The sequence below is a fragment of the Crocodylus siamensis genome, chromosome 9, assembly GCF_052110815.1.
Source record: "Crocodylus siamensis isolate JL-2025a chromosome 9, ASM5211081v1, whole genome shotgun sequence".
Classification (NCBI taxonomy): domain Eukaryota; kingdom Metazoa; phylum Chordata; order Crocodylia; family Crocodylidae; genus Crocodylus; species Crocodylus siamensis.
Genome location: NC_143403.1, coordinates 40,135,807 through 40,154,295, shown reverse-complemented (window position 1 = coordinate 40,154,295; position 18,489 = coordinate 40,135,807). Strand labels below are relative to the sequence as shown.

The window sequence follows — 18,489 nt, the reverse complement described above, 5'->3', positions numbered from 1 at the left end:
CCACCTTAAGGAGGGGCTGGGTACTAAGGGGAGTCCCCAGCCAAGATGCTGGGCCAGTCCAGAGGCTGCTTTCACTTTGGGTAGCAGCAGCAGCTGGGAGCTGCAGGGCAGGCGCAGACCACACAGCTCTGGGCCCTGCTCCATTGCGCTGGGCCCTGCCCTTCCTCCCCTGCCTTGAGCTGTGCTCCTCTGCCCCCAGGGCTGGGTGGCTGCTGCCCCACTAAGCCAGAAGGCACCCACCATCCTGTCTGCTGTCAGCCATGCCACTGCAGAAACTGCAAGGAGCAATGAGGATTTTCAGCTGCCAGAGGAGCTACTGCCTGAAAGCACAGGTAAGGGTAGGAGCTGTGGTCAGGGGCCTTCACTGCCTCTGGAGGCCCAGATTTCCCTTCCTGACGTGGCCTTGGGATGACCTTTGGAAGGGAGCAGCTCCCACACAGACCCCTCTGTCGCTGGGGAAAATCCAGGGTGATTTGTGCAGCAGTCCTGCAGGGCCAGACTTCACCCCCTGCGCCCTGGCACCGTGCTGCAGCCTGGGGATTGCGGCTGCCCTGCAGTCCTGCTGGGTGGAGTTAGGCTGGGGACAGGTCCCACCTGCAGGGCTCCCAGCAGCCTCCCTTGCAGTGCTGGCTGAGCACCATTGCATGCTGGGACCTGTAGTCTCCCCCACCACATGCTGTCTGTCTACCTAGGCACGGCCTGCGCTCCCTTTCACAGGCAGCTAGTCCTCTGGTGGCAAAAGGCTTCCACCTGACAGCCCCTCATCCGGCCCAAGCCGGGCACCATGCAGCTGTGGTCCGTGCTGCTGAGTTGCATCCCCCAATCCTGCCCCATCCAATCAGTCACCAGCACAAGAGATGCTTTTGCCTTGGGCAGAACAGGGACAGACAGACACGAAACACTTCAAGCTTCACCTTTTCTTAAGACGTATTTAATCTGTGATGCTTCAGGAGCACACAGACATCCAGCTGCCTCCCAGCTCAAGCAGCGTTGTGAAGCGCTTGGGAGTTATCCCCATTTCATCTGGGGGCAACTGTTATATGACTCAAGCTGGTTTGCAGTTTGGTAGCACGTGTAGGATGTCTGGCCCTGCCCTGCAACGGTTTGGTTAGAGAGGCAGAAACTTTGGTAATGAACATCTGGTCTGTTTCCATGGAGGAAGGTGAAGGAAGTCAAGCCCCAAAACAAGCTGAAGCCAAACTGTGGCAGCAGCTGTCAGTAGGGATCCAAGGGAAAGTCACTGCCAAAGGCCAGCACCTGAGATGGACAGTAGGCAGAGTCAGCTCCACCAGACATTCTTCTTCCTCTTCTCGTGTCTTTTTTCATAGCCTAGATGTTTTTCCAGAGTTGTTCTCAAGTGAAGGCTCTTACTGTTGCTGCAGCAAGGTCTTCCTCCTTGTCACTAACAATTTCAAATGTATATAATGCAGACCTCTAACTCACAACAGGTTGGCCTGCTGCATCACAACCATGGGCCTTTTAGAGGGCTGGCACTGACAGTCATTTCTATAAACACTAAGGGACTCACAGGAGCCAAAAGGGACATTCTTTCCAAGATGTGTACCAGTTACAGATGTCACGCTCTGTACACATAGGGTACACATAGAGGGCCAAACAAAAATAGGTCACTGTTCCATGGGATGAAATTAGCCAACAAAAGGCAGCATGAGAAATAAAGCCGCAGGCATTAAACGCATGCTAAAATCTTCCTCGAGGTATCTGGGGCTGATCAGTGAGTTACCAGAGTTACCAGACTCTCTGCTTTGGGAGCCTTGCTAAAGGTAGGACCTGGTGGCTCCCTGCTGGGTGTCTTTCAGTATGTCTGTGCCAGCGGGTCATGGAACCACTCGATGCATCCTGCAGAACTGAAAGGTGCCTTTGCCCATGTTGGGACCAAGCAGCAAGGAGCTGTGCTAGGGTCAGGCACCTGGGAGCTGAGTCCACATCAACACCACTCTCCTCAGCCCCTGCTCCTGGCTGCAGTGCAGGCGCAGGGTCTAGCGGATGAAGAGCTACACTGCAGCTGGGAGGTGCGGGTGGGGGGCCAGGAAGAAGCAGCAGCAGCAGTGATGACTCTGCTCCCAGCTTCCCTGCCCTCCACAGCTCCCCATCAGCTGGAAGTGGCAGAGCAGGGGGCTGGGGGCAGTGGCAGAAGCATGGGTGCAGTTCCCAGCTGTGTGGCTCCAGCATCGGCATAGGCAAGGTCCCTGCTGCTGATACACTGTCAAAGCCACCCAGCCTGCATCGGAGCACAGCCATGTTCTGACCCATGACTTGGTAAAGGTTGCTGGCCCCTGGTCTACGCCATGGCAGGTGGTGCCCTGGCTAAGCTGTTCCTGAGCTCTTCCTGCACCTCAGTCCCACTCACACGCTCCACACCCAGGAGCACTGCAGGAGGCTGTTCCAGGACGTACCTCTGTAGTTGCTCTTGAGCCCTCAGTCTCCAGCGGCTACCGGGGACATCACTGGCCTGGCTTCACTGAGCACTTCCGGGTTTGGTGCACAGGGCTGTGGTGTGCGTAGGGACAGCCTGCCAGGAGGCACCGTCACTGCAGTATAGTAAACCCTCCGCGTCTCCTGGGCAGCTGAGTTTTGCTTTCAACCCAAAGGCTGCTCGTTCCCCCTACTTAGTCCTGGGGGTTCCCCTGAGGTTCAGAGCATCCAGCTGAGTTCTCCCCTTCTCAGATATAATCAGCAGCAACAAAGGCTCTTCTTGCCACATGTGGGACCAACAGGGAAGGAGTCTAACTCCTGTTTCCACCCTGTCACTGCTCTGGCCCTGCAGGGCCCACTTGAAAAGCAGAAATTTCATATTTTGATGAGTCAACTTGGTCTCTGTTATACAGAGGAGAGGAGGCAGCTCTTCTGGGCAAGGAGCAGCTCTTTGTAAGTGTGGACAGTTTGCAGAGTCAAACTTGGCATAAATGCGCAACAACTGCAAAGTTTTATCTTTTGACTTTAATTTGTGCTAATGAAAAGAAAAAGGCTTATTTATGCTCACTGGGTTTGTTAAACACAAGCACACGTGAATGAGGAGTGCTACACAATGAACTTTATTTGTGGAGCAGGAGGAAACCTCTGCAGATCCTCTAGCTAAATAAGTAACCTATTTAAGCGGCCATCTCCCAGTTTCCAACTTCCTCAGTCTCCTGTTAGGGAGCCTCTCTAAATTATGGGTCCTATCACTACACACACCAGGACCCAGGCAGCCAGATGTGGGGCCTAGACTGCCTGCTGATGGAGCTAGACCGGGAGGTAGGCAGCTAGACTGCCTGCTGGTGACAATGACATGTATCAGTTGTTCTCAAGCTCATTGGACTTGGGGCACCTCTCTCTGGATTCAGAGCACCCCTCCATATCTTTTGTGAATAGAGTAGCACCCGGTTTCCAAAACTAATTTATATATTGCAGTGCTTACCTCCTTGTAGAGGGGGTCAGGAACAAGCCTGAGTCAGTGCTGTCAGATCCATGGCAGCCTTCAAAGGATATGGTAGCACCCCATGGTGCCATGACACGCTGGGTGAGAATCGCTGACCTATATGTCCAGTACATGCCTTCTGCTACAAGAGGAACCCATCTGTTCCAGGAGAGGTTGTGAGGTTAGTTTTGTCAACCTCTTGGGTTGAACCTGAACCCTAATTCTGCTCCTGCCTCATACTTTGCAGCACACCTTCAAGGTCTTGCAGCTTGTAGATATCCTGCACTTCCCAGCTCCCCAGGGGCTGGGCACTTGGTATTTACAGGGGAGTCATGGCACAGCAAAGTGATCTTCTCAGATAATTTCAAGAAGTCATGATAATCCTTTAAATTTTCTTTCCACGATCCATTGTTTGGCTGAGGAGGAAGCTGACAGCAGATGCTGACAGGAGGTAAAAGGAGTCTGAGATTCCTGGTGCCAATAACTTAAGATAAACATCAGAGAGGAGGTCTGCACAGCACACAGAGGGTGTGAGTGGAGCACATGCCAGCACACTTAGGCTAGTTTGGTCTAGGTAGCCCACGTAACCACAGCAGAGTCACAGGGTCATGGGAAAACAGGGCCACAAGTGACTTCAGGACATCAGCTAGTCCAATGTCATCCTGCCTAAACCATCCCAGCCAAGCATTTGTCTGACCTGCCCTTACAAACAGAAAATGATGAGATTCTGCAGCCTCTACTGAACCTCATTAGTTCTCAGCCAGGCCCATGATTAGAAAGTCATTTCTAATACACAACCTACATTTTCCTTGTTACAATTTAAGACCATTGCTTCTTGTTCGCTTTATAACCAACCTTTTTTTGTAGGCTATCTAATCCCCCTTCAGGCTTCTCTTCCTCAGACTAAAAGTCCTGGTTCTTCCAGCCTTTCCTCATGTCATGTTGCCTGGACCTCTCACTATGTATACTGCTCTCCTTTGGACTCTTTTCAGTGTGTTCATATCTTTCTTGAAGTGTGGTGCCCAAAACTGGACAGAGTATATCAGTTGCTTCCTGAATAAAGTGGAAGAATCACTTTCTGTGACTTGCATAAATATGCCTGCAAATATAGTCCAGTGTGCTGCAGGAGAATCCCATTTCTATGGCACAGTTTTTCTTTCCAACAGAATTATGCTACTTATCAAACTGTGCTAAGAAGTTCAATTGCCAAAAATGAAAAAAAAAAGACTGGAATCAGGTAGCGTAATTCCAAGTAATGCAGTGCTGCACTTCAGGTTACCCTACCCCAAGTTTTTTGTTAGCTCTTAGAACTTGTTGGCAAATAAATTGAAAAATGATGGCAACTGCTGTTCATCCAGATGTTATGCCCCATTCTGTTCTTATATTTGAACAAGTGTGTGTGTGAATAATGAAAAGAAAATCTCACATGTAAAAAATAAGTTCTGTTTTTCTTAAATGTGCTGCTGAGCAAATGTTGCCAGTACGGTGGCTAACAACCTCAAAAAAGATAAATGTACTTATTAATTTGAGACAGCAAAAAGTCAGTTGACTAGCTTACAAAAATATTTAATAATCTAAAACATAATAAATTGTCACTTGCTATGAGAAATCTCTTTCCAGGTGCTGGCCAATCTTTGCATTAGCCAATTAACTTATCCTTGGCTTGCTTTGTCTGGTCCCAGTTTATGCAATAAACTGAAATATGCAAAAAGCCAACATGCAAATCAACTGGCAAAATGTAATTGAATAGATAAAAACTAAAATATGCAAATAAACAAAATATGCAAATAATTGATGTGTAATAAAGAAGAATCTACAGTAATGCCTTCTTTTTTGCACTATCACAGTGTTGACTCATAGTCAGTGTGCAGTCCTCTGCAGTCCCCAGATCCTTTTCTGCAGTACTGCAGCCTAGCCAATTGTTCCTTGTATTTTGTTTGTTTCCTTTAAGTCATTAATGCAGATATTAAACAGCACAGGACCCAGGACAGACCCCTAAAGCAGTGATCTCCAAAGTGGAGTGTACGCATCCCAGGGGGTGCTCAAGATGATCAATTGGGGTGCAGAAAGAAAATATTAGAATTTCTATTTAGATGTATAGTTATATAAATATACATATATTGGGGATGCATGCTCAAAAATTTTTTACTGATAGGGGTGCATGATCAAAAAAGTTTGGAGACCACTGCCCTAAGGAACCTCATTTGATACCTCTTCCCATTGAAAAATGGCTCATAAACATGGTGCCATTGATGACTATTCATTGAGCACAATGGTACAAACAGTTATGCACCCACCTTACAAAAGTTGAATGGCACCCACTGTTTTCCCACCGTCCAGAAAACTAATCATTTTGTCATAGAAGGAAATTAGGTTGCTTACACATGACTGTCTTGACCAGTGGTGTTCAACCTTTCGGGTCTGCAGACCAGGTCCTGTGCACGTGGTCAGTCCACAGGCTTAAATCATGCACTGACCCACACATCATATCTGGGTGTGCAAGGGCTCATCCCCATGCACCAGATCCAGCTGTGCACTGGGGTGCACTAGCATACAAGGCTACTTCATCCAGACCACAGGTCTTGCTATGGGTCCAGAAATTTGGCATCAGGGAAGTGGCAATTAACACAGCCGCCACTCCACTGCTGCCAAATTTTTGGACCTGTGGGGAGACCTGTTGGCCAGATAACACAGCTCCATGGGCTGTTCTTTATTGCCTTGTTACTTTCTAGGTGCTTTGAAGTGGATTCCTTAATGGCATATGGCAGTATTTTTTCAAGGGACAAAGACAGAGAATCATAGGAAAGCATACAGTACATAGACAAGGTCATTGGAAAACATGTATTCTCATTGCTAGCACATGATACAGCTTATGTCTTTGCTGCTATTATCAGTACTAGCCAGAAAACAGCACAAGTGTGCTAGCACATGCCTCACTGCCTCTTTCATATTGCTGTGTAGATATACCCACCCACTCGCCAGTACATAGACAAGTATATAGTGACGGAGAAAGTGCCACTAGGGGTACTTTAATGCACTTCTTCCCCGGGGACTGTTGTCCATAGGAGCGCTGTAGAGTCAAAGGGTAGATGGTATTGCTCTCCAGTGTTCCTGGGCCTGCCGGGCCTGCCATCTGTGCACAGTGCCAGCTTGGCTTGGAAGGGGCGGTTCTGGCTGATGGGTACTTACAGAAGGTGACTGAAGGACCTCTTGGCCCTGCTGTACGCTGCACACCCACCTAGTGCATCAACCAGGAGCCGTATGTGGGGGTGTTTCTGTGGAAGACTGATGAACGCTGCAGGCAGTTGGATATGGTGGGACACTTCCCCTCTCCTGCCACTTCCTCTGCCCATTGTGAAGGGTCTCTGTCCTCTTCCCTGAGGAGTGTGGCAGGCACTGTTAACACAGTGCCTTTTTACCTCTCCACAGGGGCAGCTGACAAAGGATTTCGTAGAGGCGTTGAAAGCAGTGGCAGGAAGCTCAAATGTGTCCACATCTCTGGCTGTTTGTGAGCAGCATGGGAGGGATGAATCCATGCACAGGTATCCCAGGATGCTCCATTAACAGAGCAGGCAGGCTCAGAGCTGATCACCTTACCCAGTTCCTGAGCCACCCAGGTGCCTTTAGAGTCACCTCTGCTACTTTACCAGCCCTTGCCAGCCTGGGCACCCTGACCCTGGGGGAGATGTCCTGAATCTGGGAGGGGCTCACACCCCAAACCTGATCACACCCTGAGGAGGGCTGACCTATATCCAGTGCTGAGCCTGATGGAAGGTCATGGCCTGTAGCCGCTGCTGCTGTGCACATAGGGAGGACTCATCACGGGTGAGCTCCAGTGACAGAGGGCTGTGTGAGAATCCATGGAAGAGGTGGGGCAGAGCTGGGTCTATGGATCCCAGCAGGAGTGTGCGGTACATAGGGAGAGCGGTCTCTTTGCTGGGGTCCCTGGATCTGGCACGAGGCTCCCAGCCTGGGGCCTCCAAGGGTCAGAACTACCCATTGTTGGGGCAGCAGTGACACCTTGTGGCCAGAGCATGAATAACAACTGGGTCATCACTGCTCCCTGGGGCTGGAGTGAATAAGGCCGGTATTACTCTCCTTTCTCCATCACCTGTGTCCTCTGTCTTAGCCAATAGTGTCAGTTCTAAAGCAGCAGCTTTTAGACCCAAAGGCCACCTATGTCCACCCCCAACCCTGGAGCCATCCAATATGCTGCTGTATCACTATCTGTCCTTTCTCCCTGCATGGGCCCAGCTAATTCACTGAAGCTCTTATACTCATACGTAGGAGCCAGGCTGGGTAGATGTCAGTGCCCTGTGAGCTGTGCTTCAGCGCAGCCATGTGGCACTTGGGAATCCCCTGGGCAGTTGGCTTTAAATAGGGCTCCTCCCTGCCTGCAGGTGCAGCCCGCCAGATGCAGTGGTCTGGCCCCAGGATGTGGAGCAGGTCAGCAAGCTGGCTGCGATGTGCTACAGCCAGGGTGTTCCCATAATCCCCTTCGGCACTGGCACAGGACTGGAGGGCGGCGTGAGCGCAGTCAGGGTACGGAGTGACCGACAGGGTTTGGGGGAGAGGGTTTGACTGAGCTTGGTGGTCAGAGGATCTTATTTGGAGCTCAGCCCTCCCTCCAGCTGAGTGGATGGCCACCTATAAGTTTCTCACGGGTGACCACCAGGATCTGGGGGAACCTTTCTTCACCACAGCGCCCCAAGGGACGACGAGGTCGAACGGTCATAAACTACCGCGAGACCGTTTCAGGCTGGACATAAGGAGGAACTTCTTTACTGTCCGAGCCCCCAAGGGCTGGAACAGCCTGCCATCAGAGGTGGTTCAAGCACCTACACTGAACACCTTCAGCAGCAAACTGCATGCTTCTCTTGCTGGGATCCCATCGCCCCAGCTGACTTCCTGCCCCATGGGCGGCGGGCTGGACTCGATGATCTTCCGGGGTCCCTTCCAGCCCTAATGTCTACGAAGTCTATGGAAGTACAGGTGGGGGAGCCAGGACTCCAGGGGTCTGCCGTTCTTTCTGGCAGTGCCACCCTCGGTAGTATTGAGTCATTTGGCCTCCGTGTCCCATCTATTGGCCATAGGTGCTAGGAGGCCAAATTCACAATGAGCTGTACAGAACTTGGTGTGCTTAGGAGGGAGCTCACCAGGGAGGTCACATCTGTCCCATCAGCTCCCATCAGATATGACGCTCATGCCTTGGAGGCTCCACATGAATAATGGAGCCAGTCTCTTCGCCTGACATGGCAGCATCTCCCCACCCAGTTGGCAAATCAAGTTCCCAGCTAGTGTAAATCAGTGTCACTGTTGAAATGGGTGTAACCAGTGTAGGTCCAGTGAGCCCTGTTTGTGCTGATTCATCCAGCTGAGTGCTGAGCCCAGAGTCTCTCTACCCAATGCCTGGTGGCCTGGATGCAGTGACCTAGTGGCTGTGGCTCCCAGCATAGGTGCTGTGCTGACTAAAGCAAACAGCTGTTCTGTGAGAAACCCCACCTCTGCTTGACTGGCACTGGACAGGCAGATTCCTCCCAGGCTGACCTGACTTGTCCTCACAGGCAAGACAGCTCCTGGTCTGCAGAAGTTCTGCTCTTCAGGGAGCCTTTCCTGGGCTGTGTCTCAGATCTGAGACCTTGTGAGAGCTGTTCTGAGGTGTCTGTGAGGCTCGCCCCCAATTCAGTTGACCCAAAGCAGACTTCAGGGCTTTTTAAGGAATTGCTGAAAACTCACAGCATCTGTTGGTGCAGGACCTGCTTCCATGCTGAGTAAGGAAGTCCATGGTGGCTGAGGGAATTTGGTAGTATGAAGCAGAACCATGTCCCTCCTTGAGAGGCTCTGCCACCTTCTTGGAGCTGATGCCCAGAGGAGCTTTGCTGCTGGCACTGATGAAGGCTCCATCCATGGGGAAACTCTTGCTGGCTGTTTCTTCCCCCACCCCCAGGTCACATGCAACTAGCTGGGTATAGCCAAAGTCCTCTCCTCCAATGGCCAAGTGAAGGCTCTCCTTTGTCATCTCTTTTACCCAGGTGGTACCTCAGGAACCAATGCTGGGTTACTCTGTCTCCCTACAATGTTAGGGCATCCTTGGCCAGTTATCCCTGGGTACAGAGCAGGGGAACTCCAGCCTGGACTCTCTTGCTGGCTTGAGCACTGCAGATTTCCAATGCCTATCTGGTCTTAGCCGACACCAGGGGCGACTCCATGAACAGATTTCTAATCTTTGGTCCATCCTCCATGCCAGGGTGGTGTGTGTTTTAACCTGACCCGGATGGATCGCATCTTGCAGCTGAACACGGAGGACTTCACTGTGGCTGTGGAGCCTGGGGTGACCCACAAAGCACTCAACAGCTACCTGCGGGGCAGCGGCCTCTGGTTCCCTGTTGGTATGGCTCAAAGTACTTGGACAACTGGGGGCATGTAAGGGGCTGCCTCTTTTCCTCCTGGATGAAGGGCCACAGTGCAACCCAGCCACATTTAACAGCAAGTGGCCAATGACCAGGCTTGGGACTGTGGCAAATCGTTAACAGCGTCAGAGCAGGAAGTCAGAGGTATGGTGTGGAAGTGACAGCAGTGCTTAGCTACAGTGAACAACACTGTGGCAGGTTGAAAGCAGGATCGAGATCAAGACCAAAGGCAGAGAGATTGGCTCTTGGAGACAGTGTCTCTGTTGAGAAACCACTGCCACCTGCCCCTTGTAGCACACAGGCTGAGGCATGAACAGACCATGGCACATGAGCAGTGCCAGACTCATGGCTGTGCAGGGGTGAGGTGGGGAAGCCTGCTGCTCTGCTGCAGCCTGCCTGGGTGCTACAGCCTGCCTGGGCACAGCAGCCCAGTGCGGGCACATCCATTTAGTTACAGAGTGAGGTGCTGCCACCCTGGGCAGTGGCACTGCTCCTCCTTCCATTACAGCCCTAGCTTGCGTGTGTGTGGCGGGGGGTAGGCAGCTGCAGGACGGCTTGGCCCAGTACGGACCCTGAAATTTTAGGACTGCTTTGAGAATACTACATGGCTTGTGGTGTGGGAAGCTGAGGACCAGGGGGGGAAACCGCTGCCCACACAGGGAAACCCCCTTCCCCTTGGATTCCTGTATTTAGAGCCCCAGATCTGGACATGTGAGGGACTCTCCCTAGGTTGCCACATCTGAGCTGTCTGTTAGCTGTGGGCAGCTGCCACCCACTCTCACAGGGGTGTAATTTGCCTCCCTAGATCCTGGTGCCGATGCCTCTCTCTGTGGCATGGCTGCCACGAGTGCCTCAGGGACCAATGCGGTGCGCTATGGCACCATGCGCCACAATGTGCTCAACCTGCAGGTGGTGCTTCCTGATGGCCGGGTGCTGCACACGGCCGGCCAGGGGCGCCACTTCAGGTAATGGGCAGAGGGCCTGATTTAGGGGTGGTCTGGGGGCCCACTGTCCCCAAAACTAACCCTGCCTCTTCTCTCCCCACCCCAGGAAAAGCTCTGCAGGCTACAACCTGACAGGGCTGTTCATGGGCTCAGAAGGGACACTGGGACTCATCACGCAGGCAACACTAAAGCTTCATGGCACCCCGGAGGCCATGGTGTCAGCCGTGTGCTCCTTCCCCAGTGTGCAGGCAGCAGTGGACTGCACAGTGCAGGTGCTGCAAGCAAGCATCCCCATCGCCCGCATTGGTGAGTCTGGTCCCGGGAGCCCCAGCACTTAGAACTGAACGTGGCAGTGCCTGCTCCGCACTCACTCTGGGACTGAGCTCTCTGGGCAGGGGGGAAGCATCCATCCCAATTCGGCATCACCCCCCTTCCCAGCTAGGGGCCAAGATGCCTTGTAGTCTGGGCTCTGACACCCCTCTGCCCGTAGAGTTCCTGGACGATGTCATGATAAGTGCCTGTAACCAGTTCAGTGGCCTCAGCTATACAGTGTCTCCCACGCTCTTCCTGGAGTTTCACGGCACCCCTAGGAGCTTGGAGGAGCAGGTCCAGAATACAGGTACTGCAGTGGATTGGGCCCATGGTGGGTGCTGTTTGAGGGGAGGAAGCGCCTAATGGTTGAGGCTAGTGGACAGTCCTGTGTGGGGGCAGGGCAAATTCATCTGTCCTAGCAGGCCTTCCTCAGGATGCAGTGGGGGGCACTGGCAGTCCCCAGTGGGTAGACCCCGTCAGTGGCATAGGGGTTAGTGTTGCTGGTGGTGCAGGGGAGGTGGCCAAGGGAATGGGCTGAGAGCTCAAGGGCTGAACAACTGGCTGCCTGGTGTCTGGCTCAGCTCAGCTTAGCTCAACTCTGATATGGGACAGTCCATCCTGGCAGAGATAGGACACAGCCTCAGGGCCCCTTTTTTTGCAGGGAGAGGGCAGGTCTGACCTGCCTTTAGCTATACAGGTGGCCAGAGCCCGGAACATGCATCTTCTCTTTATGGAGGGTGATTTGGGTCACTTGCAGTGACACTAAAGGTAGGGCTTTTCCCTTCATCCCCAGGGCTGCCTGCTGGCTGCCCCTGACTGGCCCAGGCATGAGATTTAGCAGCCAGGGGTGTGTGACAGGGTGTGGGCTTTCTCCCTCTGTAGAGGAGATTGTGAAGCTGAACGGTGGCTCTGACTTTGCCTGGGCCCGAGAACCAGAGATGAGGAACAAACTGTGGACTGCTCGGCACAACGCCTGGTATGCGGCCCTAGCCCTGCGACCTGGGAGCAAGGTGAGGTAGTGCCTAGGCAGCAGCAAAAGGGACAGCTCTTCATTTTGATCCCCTGTTCACAGGGCACGCTTGCTGTCTGCCTGCATGCATGAACCCGAGTGACACTCCCAGTAGGCTTTGGATGGGGACACTGCCAGGCATCTTGCTGGAGGGCTACAATGGGCCTTGCTGGCTCCAAAGTCTGAAGAAGGGGAGCAGCCTGCTAGGCCAAGCCTTGTGTCTAGAACCGCACAACTAGGGGCAGAGGGGGTCTTACAAAGGGACACCCAAATCCCATACATGAGGGGCAGAGGTAGTTGGGATCCATGGAGGGGCCAAGCCAGGACCAGGGTCCACAATAGGGCTGAATGGAGAGGGGCTGTGGGGTTAACTCAAGGTTTGTGGCCAGGTAACCTCTCCCCATGCAGAGCAGGTAGCTGAGTGCTGTGCCTTGTTTCCCCAGGGCTACTCCACGGATGTGTGTGTCCCCATCTCCCAGCTCCCCAAGATTGTGGTGGAGACCAAGAGAGACCTGGAGGAATCTGGGCTCACAGGTAGGTCATCCCACGCCTGCCAGCCTGGAGTGCCCCTCAGCCTGGGCATCACACCCTGCTGCTACACCCTCAGTGTGACACAAGGTTACATGGAAAAGGGGTGGGGTCCTAAGCAAGGAAGCAGGGAGCTTAGCACTGTGCTTCGGGGGCTAGGGAGAAGCCATCTCATGTGCCTGTTGCAGGGGGATAAAGAACGTGAAAGAGCCTGTCTGTGTACACCATGAGGCTGCAGAGGGGGCAGGCCTGGCTGTGCCAATTCACTCTGTGTGTGCAGCAGGGTCCCCTTCGTGCTGGGAGTTGTAGACAAGTTCTGGCCCATTGTGTAGGGCCATAGGACTAGCAACAGGCCCGAATGTGGGCTTGTATGTAAACCACCCTTCAATGGCAGGGTGCTCATAGTGCTGGCTGAAGGAGATAAGCATGCATCACTGCACAGCCCACCCCTGGTCTCTACAGCACCATGTCAGTTTTTCTGCAATGGGACATGGACTTACCTGAGAGACCCTCATCATTGTGCCTTGAGGCCAAGGGGCTTTTTTCCTGAGTGTCCAGCATGGAAGTGCAGAGTGCTCACCCATGCTGCATCTGCTTGGTCTCCTCCCTTGACAAGGCCTGGGGTCAGTTAACCCCTTGCATGCCATGCGGTACTTACTTTAGTAATTACATGTCTACAGGGCTGCTTGGGTAGGTCTGCGGGCACTCTTGTCATCTGGGCTGCAATCACATCCAGTGTCACCTGAGGAGGCAGCAGGGACATGATGGAAAATGCTGATGGCTAATTCAGTCAAGGCAACTGCATCACTCCCCCCTCACTCCCCATGGTGTGAGGGTCCATCACTTGGGAGATTTATGAGGTCGAGACCCCCCTGGCATTTGTCTGAATGGCTGGTGCTTTAGCCCCAGATTGTGATTTGTCTGGTAACCCCTCTAACAAACTAAAATGCCTCTGGCATTTGAACATGACATGGTGTTCTTCATTCCTGGAACTGCTGTAAAACAGTCATAAAATCATAGAAAATTATGGTTGGAAAGGACCTTAGAGGGTCATCTAGACCAACCACCTGCTCAAAGCAGGACCATCCCCAACTAGATCACCCCAGCAAAGCTTTGTCTAGCTGGGTCTTAAAAACCTTCAAGGATGGAGACTCCACAACCTCTCTGGGTAACCTGTTCCAGTGTTATACTATCCTAGTGAGAATGTTTTTCCTAATATCTAACCTACATTTCCCTTGCTGCAACCTGAGACCATTGCTTATTGCTCTGTCATCTGCCACCACTGAGAACTGTCTAGCTCCATCCTCTTTGTAAGCAGTTCCTACACTACTCCCCAGAGCAGGCGGCCTTTCAGCAATGGGTGACTTGATTCCCTTGTGCAGGTTTTGAAGGAGGCCAAAGGATTATCTGGGAGGGAGATGCTGCTGGTCAGGGTTCCTGGGAGCTCTTGGTCCCAGGGCTGGGGCACTGGCTGCACACAGATTGTTCGCATCCCTGCAGGCACTATTGTCGGTCACGTGGGTGATGGGAACTTCCACTGCATCCTGGTGCACAACCCAGATGACCCAGATGAGAGCCGATGTGTCAAGGACTTCACAGACCGACTGGCCAGGTGGGAAGCCTAGCGCAGCCCAGCCGCTTGGCTCCAGAGGAGCAGTGTGGTCATAAACAGAGATTAAGAGACCCCAGAAGTTGTTCTAAGCATCCTAGCCTGACAACTCCTCCTCCCTTCTGGGAGGCCAGGAGCATAGGGTTGTTCTTAGGGCCCATTCCCTGTACAAAATGGGGAGTGGATCTGGGCTACAAAGCAGTGCTCCCATAGCCGCAGAGGGCTCCTAGTGTGACCAGGGTAGAAGCAGCTTTGCCTGAGTGGCAGAAAGGCTGCGGCCTTCTGGACTGGCCTCTGAGTGTAAACCTGGCTGGAGCAGGGAGAGCAGGCAAAGGAACCACCGGGGCTTCCAAGAGAAGCCACTGTTCCCAACACGGGCACTCCCTCCCCTGCCTACGCAGGGAGGCAGCACGCCCACCTCCCGTATCCAGAAGTACCTTGCAGCCTGCTCTACAAGCACAGCAGGTAAAACTGCTTGCCTGGGTGGGGTAGGCAGGCACTATACCCCTCACAGCCCAGCCTGGCAGCTGCTGCTTCAATGGCACTGCAGTGGAAGGACACATGCCAGAGGGTAGGCCAAGCTGAGGAGGGCACACTGCTTTTTGGCCCTTCCCTTCAGCTGCTGTTCCTCAAGCTGCATCTCTGCCCTTCCCTTCCCCTCCCTCCCCCTTGCCTGTGCTCCTGCTCTCCTAAGGCATCTCTTCCCCTCTCTCCTAGGAGGGCTCTGGCCCTGAATGGCACCTGCACAGGGGAGCATGGCATTGGGCTCGGCAAACGCCAGCTGCTGCAGGAGGAGATTGGAGAGGTGGGGCTGGCCATCATGAAGCATATCAAGGCCACACTAGACCCCAAGGACCTCATGAACCCTGGGAAGGTCCTGTGAAGAGTGCTTGCTGGCCCATGCTGGAGCACTCCTGCCCACATGACAGGGAGGGGCGGGGGAAGTCTCCAAAGGCAGCTCCAGAGCCTGGAGTGGAGCCCCCTCCCCCACCCCGGGGCAGCTCTTGATTATAACTCAGACTCTGGAAATTCAGACACTGGGTGGAAGAGAAAAGCCCCCAAGTCAGAGACTTGTAACCATGTTAAGCTAATGCAGAGTTTATGGTTTATGGCTTGTGTGTGTGTTGGGGGAGAGGGGATGGAGAACACAGGATGGAACGAGATTTAACGTGTGAACAAAAATACAACCTACATGCTTCCTTCCTTCCTCCCCCATTCTGCTGGCACGTTTCACCCATAACCCACATCTCCGGTCACCTATGCCTTGGGCTCAGTGCATACTCCTCTTCCCACACCCCTCTGTCCTAGCCCATGACTCCCATGCTGTCTCAGCCCAGGCTTCCCATCTCTACCTCTGCCACTGCCCCTCAGTGCTACTGTGCATTCCCCTATCCATGTCCTTGGCTCTCCTTGCCCTAGCTCTGCCGGTGGCCCTCAGTCTGGGCTCCCCTGTATATGGAGCTTTGCTAGTACCCCTCATACCAGAGAGGGAAGCAAGCTGTGGATGACAGTAGTTTCTATGTAGTTGCCAAGCAATATTAATTGAGGCAGTGCTGAGGTGGGGAGGTGAGCTCTGGCTACCTGACCAGCCCTACAGAAAGCTGTGCCTACAGATCTTTATGGGAAAAGTGAGCACCTGCTCTAGCTGGGGCTGGAGGCGGGGATCACTAAACTCCCCATAGGGTAGAGCAGAGCCAGCCCAGCACTGTTCTGTCTGCTGTGCTGCAGGGTGGGTAGCAGCAGTCCCAGCCAGGGCACGGTCTTAGGAGGTGCAGCAGGGGGAAGGAGAGCCCCTATGAAGCACTGTGACAACTCCAGGAGCCGGTACTGGATGCTGGAGCTCATGCGGCAGCACCCAGCCCAGAACAGCAGCCAGTGATGGCTGCCCTAAACCCTAACTCCTCACATACACCAAGGTCCTACCTGAGAAGTGCCGGGCTGTCCCACAGGGGCAGGTCTCACAGCATGTTCCACAGGCAGCAAATTGGCGTGGGGTGTGCCATAGCAGCGATGGAGTCTCCTTATCTTCTAACCCAGCAGTTCCCCAGAGATGGCCCTAGCTCTCCTTTGGTTTTCTCTGTTCCTCCCAAAGGGCTCCACTGACTATGTACATAGTAGGAGTGAGACCCTTTGAGCATACTTATGACTGCAATAAATGTAGCAAATCCATAATGACCCTCTCTGAGCTGCTTAGAAACAGGCAGAAGTCAAAGGCCCCAAGTGACACCACCCCCCACCGCACACACACACTGAGCAGATGAGTCAGACAGCAGAGCTTCCAGCAACCTGCCAAGCAACCTCCTATGGGTCATGGAGCTGCTGTGGAACAGTGACCTAGAGCCAGGGCGGTAATGCCCCACCACGGGAAGGTGCCCTGCTACTACCTCCATGGGCAGCATCCATGCAGTGTCCAGCAATGGGAAGCCCAGGCGCATGGTTGGAGTCCAGGCTTGCAGTAGCTGACTGGGTCTTTTGCAGAACCAGCCTCTCCAAGGCCCCAACACGTGGGTCGATGCATGGGAAACAGGGCTGCCCAGGAGAGATGTGTGGTGCTCTCAGTTTCACATTTGAAGGAGGATGGGGGTAGGAAGACAGGGTCACTAACTGGAGTGGGTTGTGTTTGCCCACAAAGATACCCTGAGACCATTCACAGTCATAGGCTCCCTCTGCAACCCACTTCCAGGCTTGGACAACTGTGACCTTACTGCAAACTCCAGCTCCTGACCAGCAGAAAGCAACCTGCTCCAGCAGCAGCACACAGCCAGGCTGCCTCTGCCCAAGGCTCCCCCACTTGTGCTCTCTGCCATCAGGCTAGTGTGGGAGAGCTCTCCTGCCCACAACACTTCAGTAGGACATCATGCGGCAGAGTGGAGCTCAACCCCTGCCCTGTGCACCAGCTGCAGGAGCCTTGATTGCTCATGCTGTGTGCATCAGCTCTTTCAGGGCCTAGACCGGCCATTGCCCTCAGCAGCTGCAGGGCATGGGGCAGAAGCATCCATACTCCTGGCTCAGCCTCTCCTGCAGGCTTATTTCTAGCATGCAGCACTACCAAGGCCATGGTCTCCTTTTGGGGAGCTCCAGCTCTGTACATCACAGGCATTATGCTCTGCATTAGGGGGGCCAAGAGGAATCCCCAGTACAGCTCAGGGTGACCAGTAGGGGGAGGAGCAGAGCCGATGCTCCCTTTGCCTGGGGCTAGGACCTTGATGCAGCACCCCAAACAGCAGGGGGGAAATGAGGCAGCAAGGTCCCTTTGGTATTGTCACAACACACCCTGCTGGGCACTCACCAAGATACTGTGCTTAGGCCACACATGTTGTCCCAGGGGTGATCAGCTTTCTCAGCAGGCTCTTACAACCAGCTCTTGATCCACCCACAATACCACAGATCTCTGGTACTCCTTCATGGAAGTGGGACCCCAATGTCTAGCTGGCTTAGGCCCCCAGGACCAGTGCTGACCCCCAAAGTACCCTGTTCCCAAAGCTCCAGCCTTGTGAGTGTTCTTCAGGTGTGCGGAGTTGGTGACATGGGGTGTCCCCCGGGGGAGCACTGGTTTTGAACCTATGACCACACAGGCACACCCTGTTTTCTCTTGTGCTGTCCCCCGTAATTTATTGGTGTTTTTATGGCGCTGGTTGCCCTGCCCAGTGGCAGCCCCATGGTGGTTTTAGGCTTTTAGCTTTTTACACTTTTAAGCTTTTAGCCTTTTAGACAACCGCCAACAACATGTTACCCGATCCAGACTGTTTTAATTGATGTCTTCTGGTGCTGGTCATCCCTCGCTCCAGCAGCAAACGCAACAGCGATGACGACGACCAGCGGGACCTCCCCCTTCGGGGGTGTTTTAAACATCGGACATGGGGAAGCAGACCCACCAGCTTTGCAACGATTCCAAATACCAAGCACTCTACTTCAGCCAGCACACAAATGCCACACAGCTCAACAAGCCCCGTTGGACACTTCCTTGCCTCAGCTGCCCGTCCTCTCAAGTATTTCTTGGCCTTAAGTTAGTCTCGTGAAGTCCATAGCTTCATTTCCAGTCACTCCCCCAGCACAGCCAGTTTCCTTCTTTTGACACACTCATTTTCACTGAAATAGCTAGTGAAACACTGTTGTAGAGCTTCCTGCCCTATTGGTTCAGTACCCTAACCTTAGATCTCACAAGGTGGTTCTCAACCTTTTAGGACTCAAGGCACCCCTTGGAAAGTGTAAGCTCTTAGTTTGCACTCAATTTTGACTATGCAAAAATAATAGTCATT

General features: G+C 53.2%; 1 protein-coding gene across 5 annotated transcripts; it reads left to right on the top strand.

Annotated features, from left to right (window-relative positions):
- Positions 1-74: 74 nt before the first annotated feature.
- Positions 75-15,339, top strand: LDHD (lactate dehydrogenase D). Of its 5 annotated transcripts, XM_090063665.1 has the most exons (11): positions 75-332; positions 6,848-6,960; positions 7,819-7,960; positions 9,666-9,807; positions 10,634-10,793; positions 10,879-11,078; positions 11,263-11,391; positions 11,967-12,094; positions 12,537-12,627; positions 14,122-14,233; positions 14,948-15,339. In XM_090063665.1, exons 1-11 carry the CDS (start codon positions 261-263, stop codon positions 15,111-15,113), a joined length of 1,455 nt encoding a protein of 484 aa, XP_089919791.1. In that variant the 5' UTR covers positions 75-260; the 3' UTR covers positions 15,114-15,339. The 5 variants fall into 5 exon arrangements, with proteins under 5 accessions (XP_089919791.1, XP_089919794.1, XP_089919793.1 ...); XM_090063668.1 differs by lacking the exon at positions 14,122-14,233 and having other exon boundaries at positions 14,948-15,109; XM_090063669.1 differs by lacking the exon at positions 7,819-7,960 and having other exon boundaries at positions 298-332; positions 6,848-7,243.
- The last annotated feature ends 3,150 nt before the right edge of the window (positions 15,340-18,489 follow it).

Coding starts and splice junctions, on each gene's coding strand:
- LDHD (XM_090063665.1), top strand. CDS start 261: ATGCCACTGCAGAAACTGCAAGGAGCAATGAGGATTTTCAGCTGCCAG. Junction 7,961..9,665: donor GCGGCGTGAGCGCAGTCAGG/GTACGGAGTGAC, acceptor CCTCCATGCCAG/GGTGGTGTGTGTTTTAACCT. Junction 12,095..12,536: donor CCCTGCGACCTGGGAGCAAG/GTGAGGTAGTGC, acceptor TTGTTTCCCCAG/GGCTACTCCACGGATGTGTG.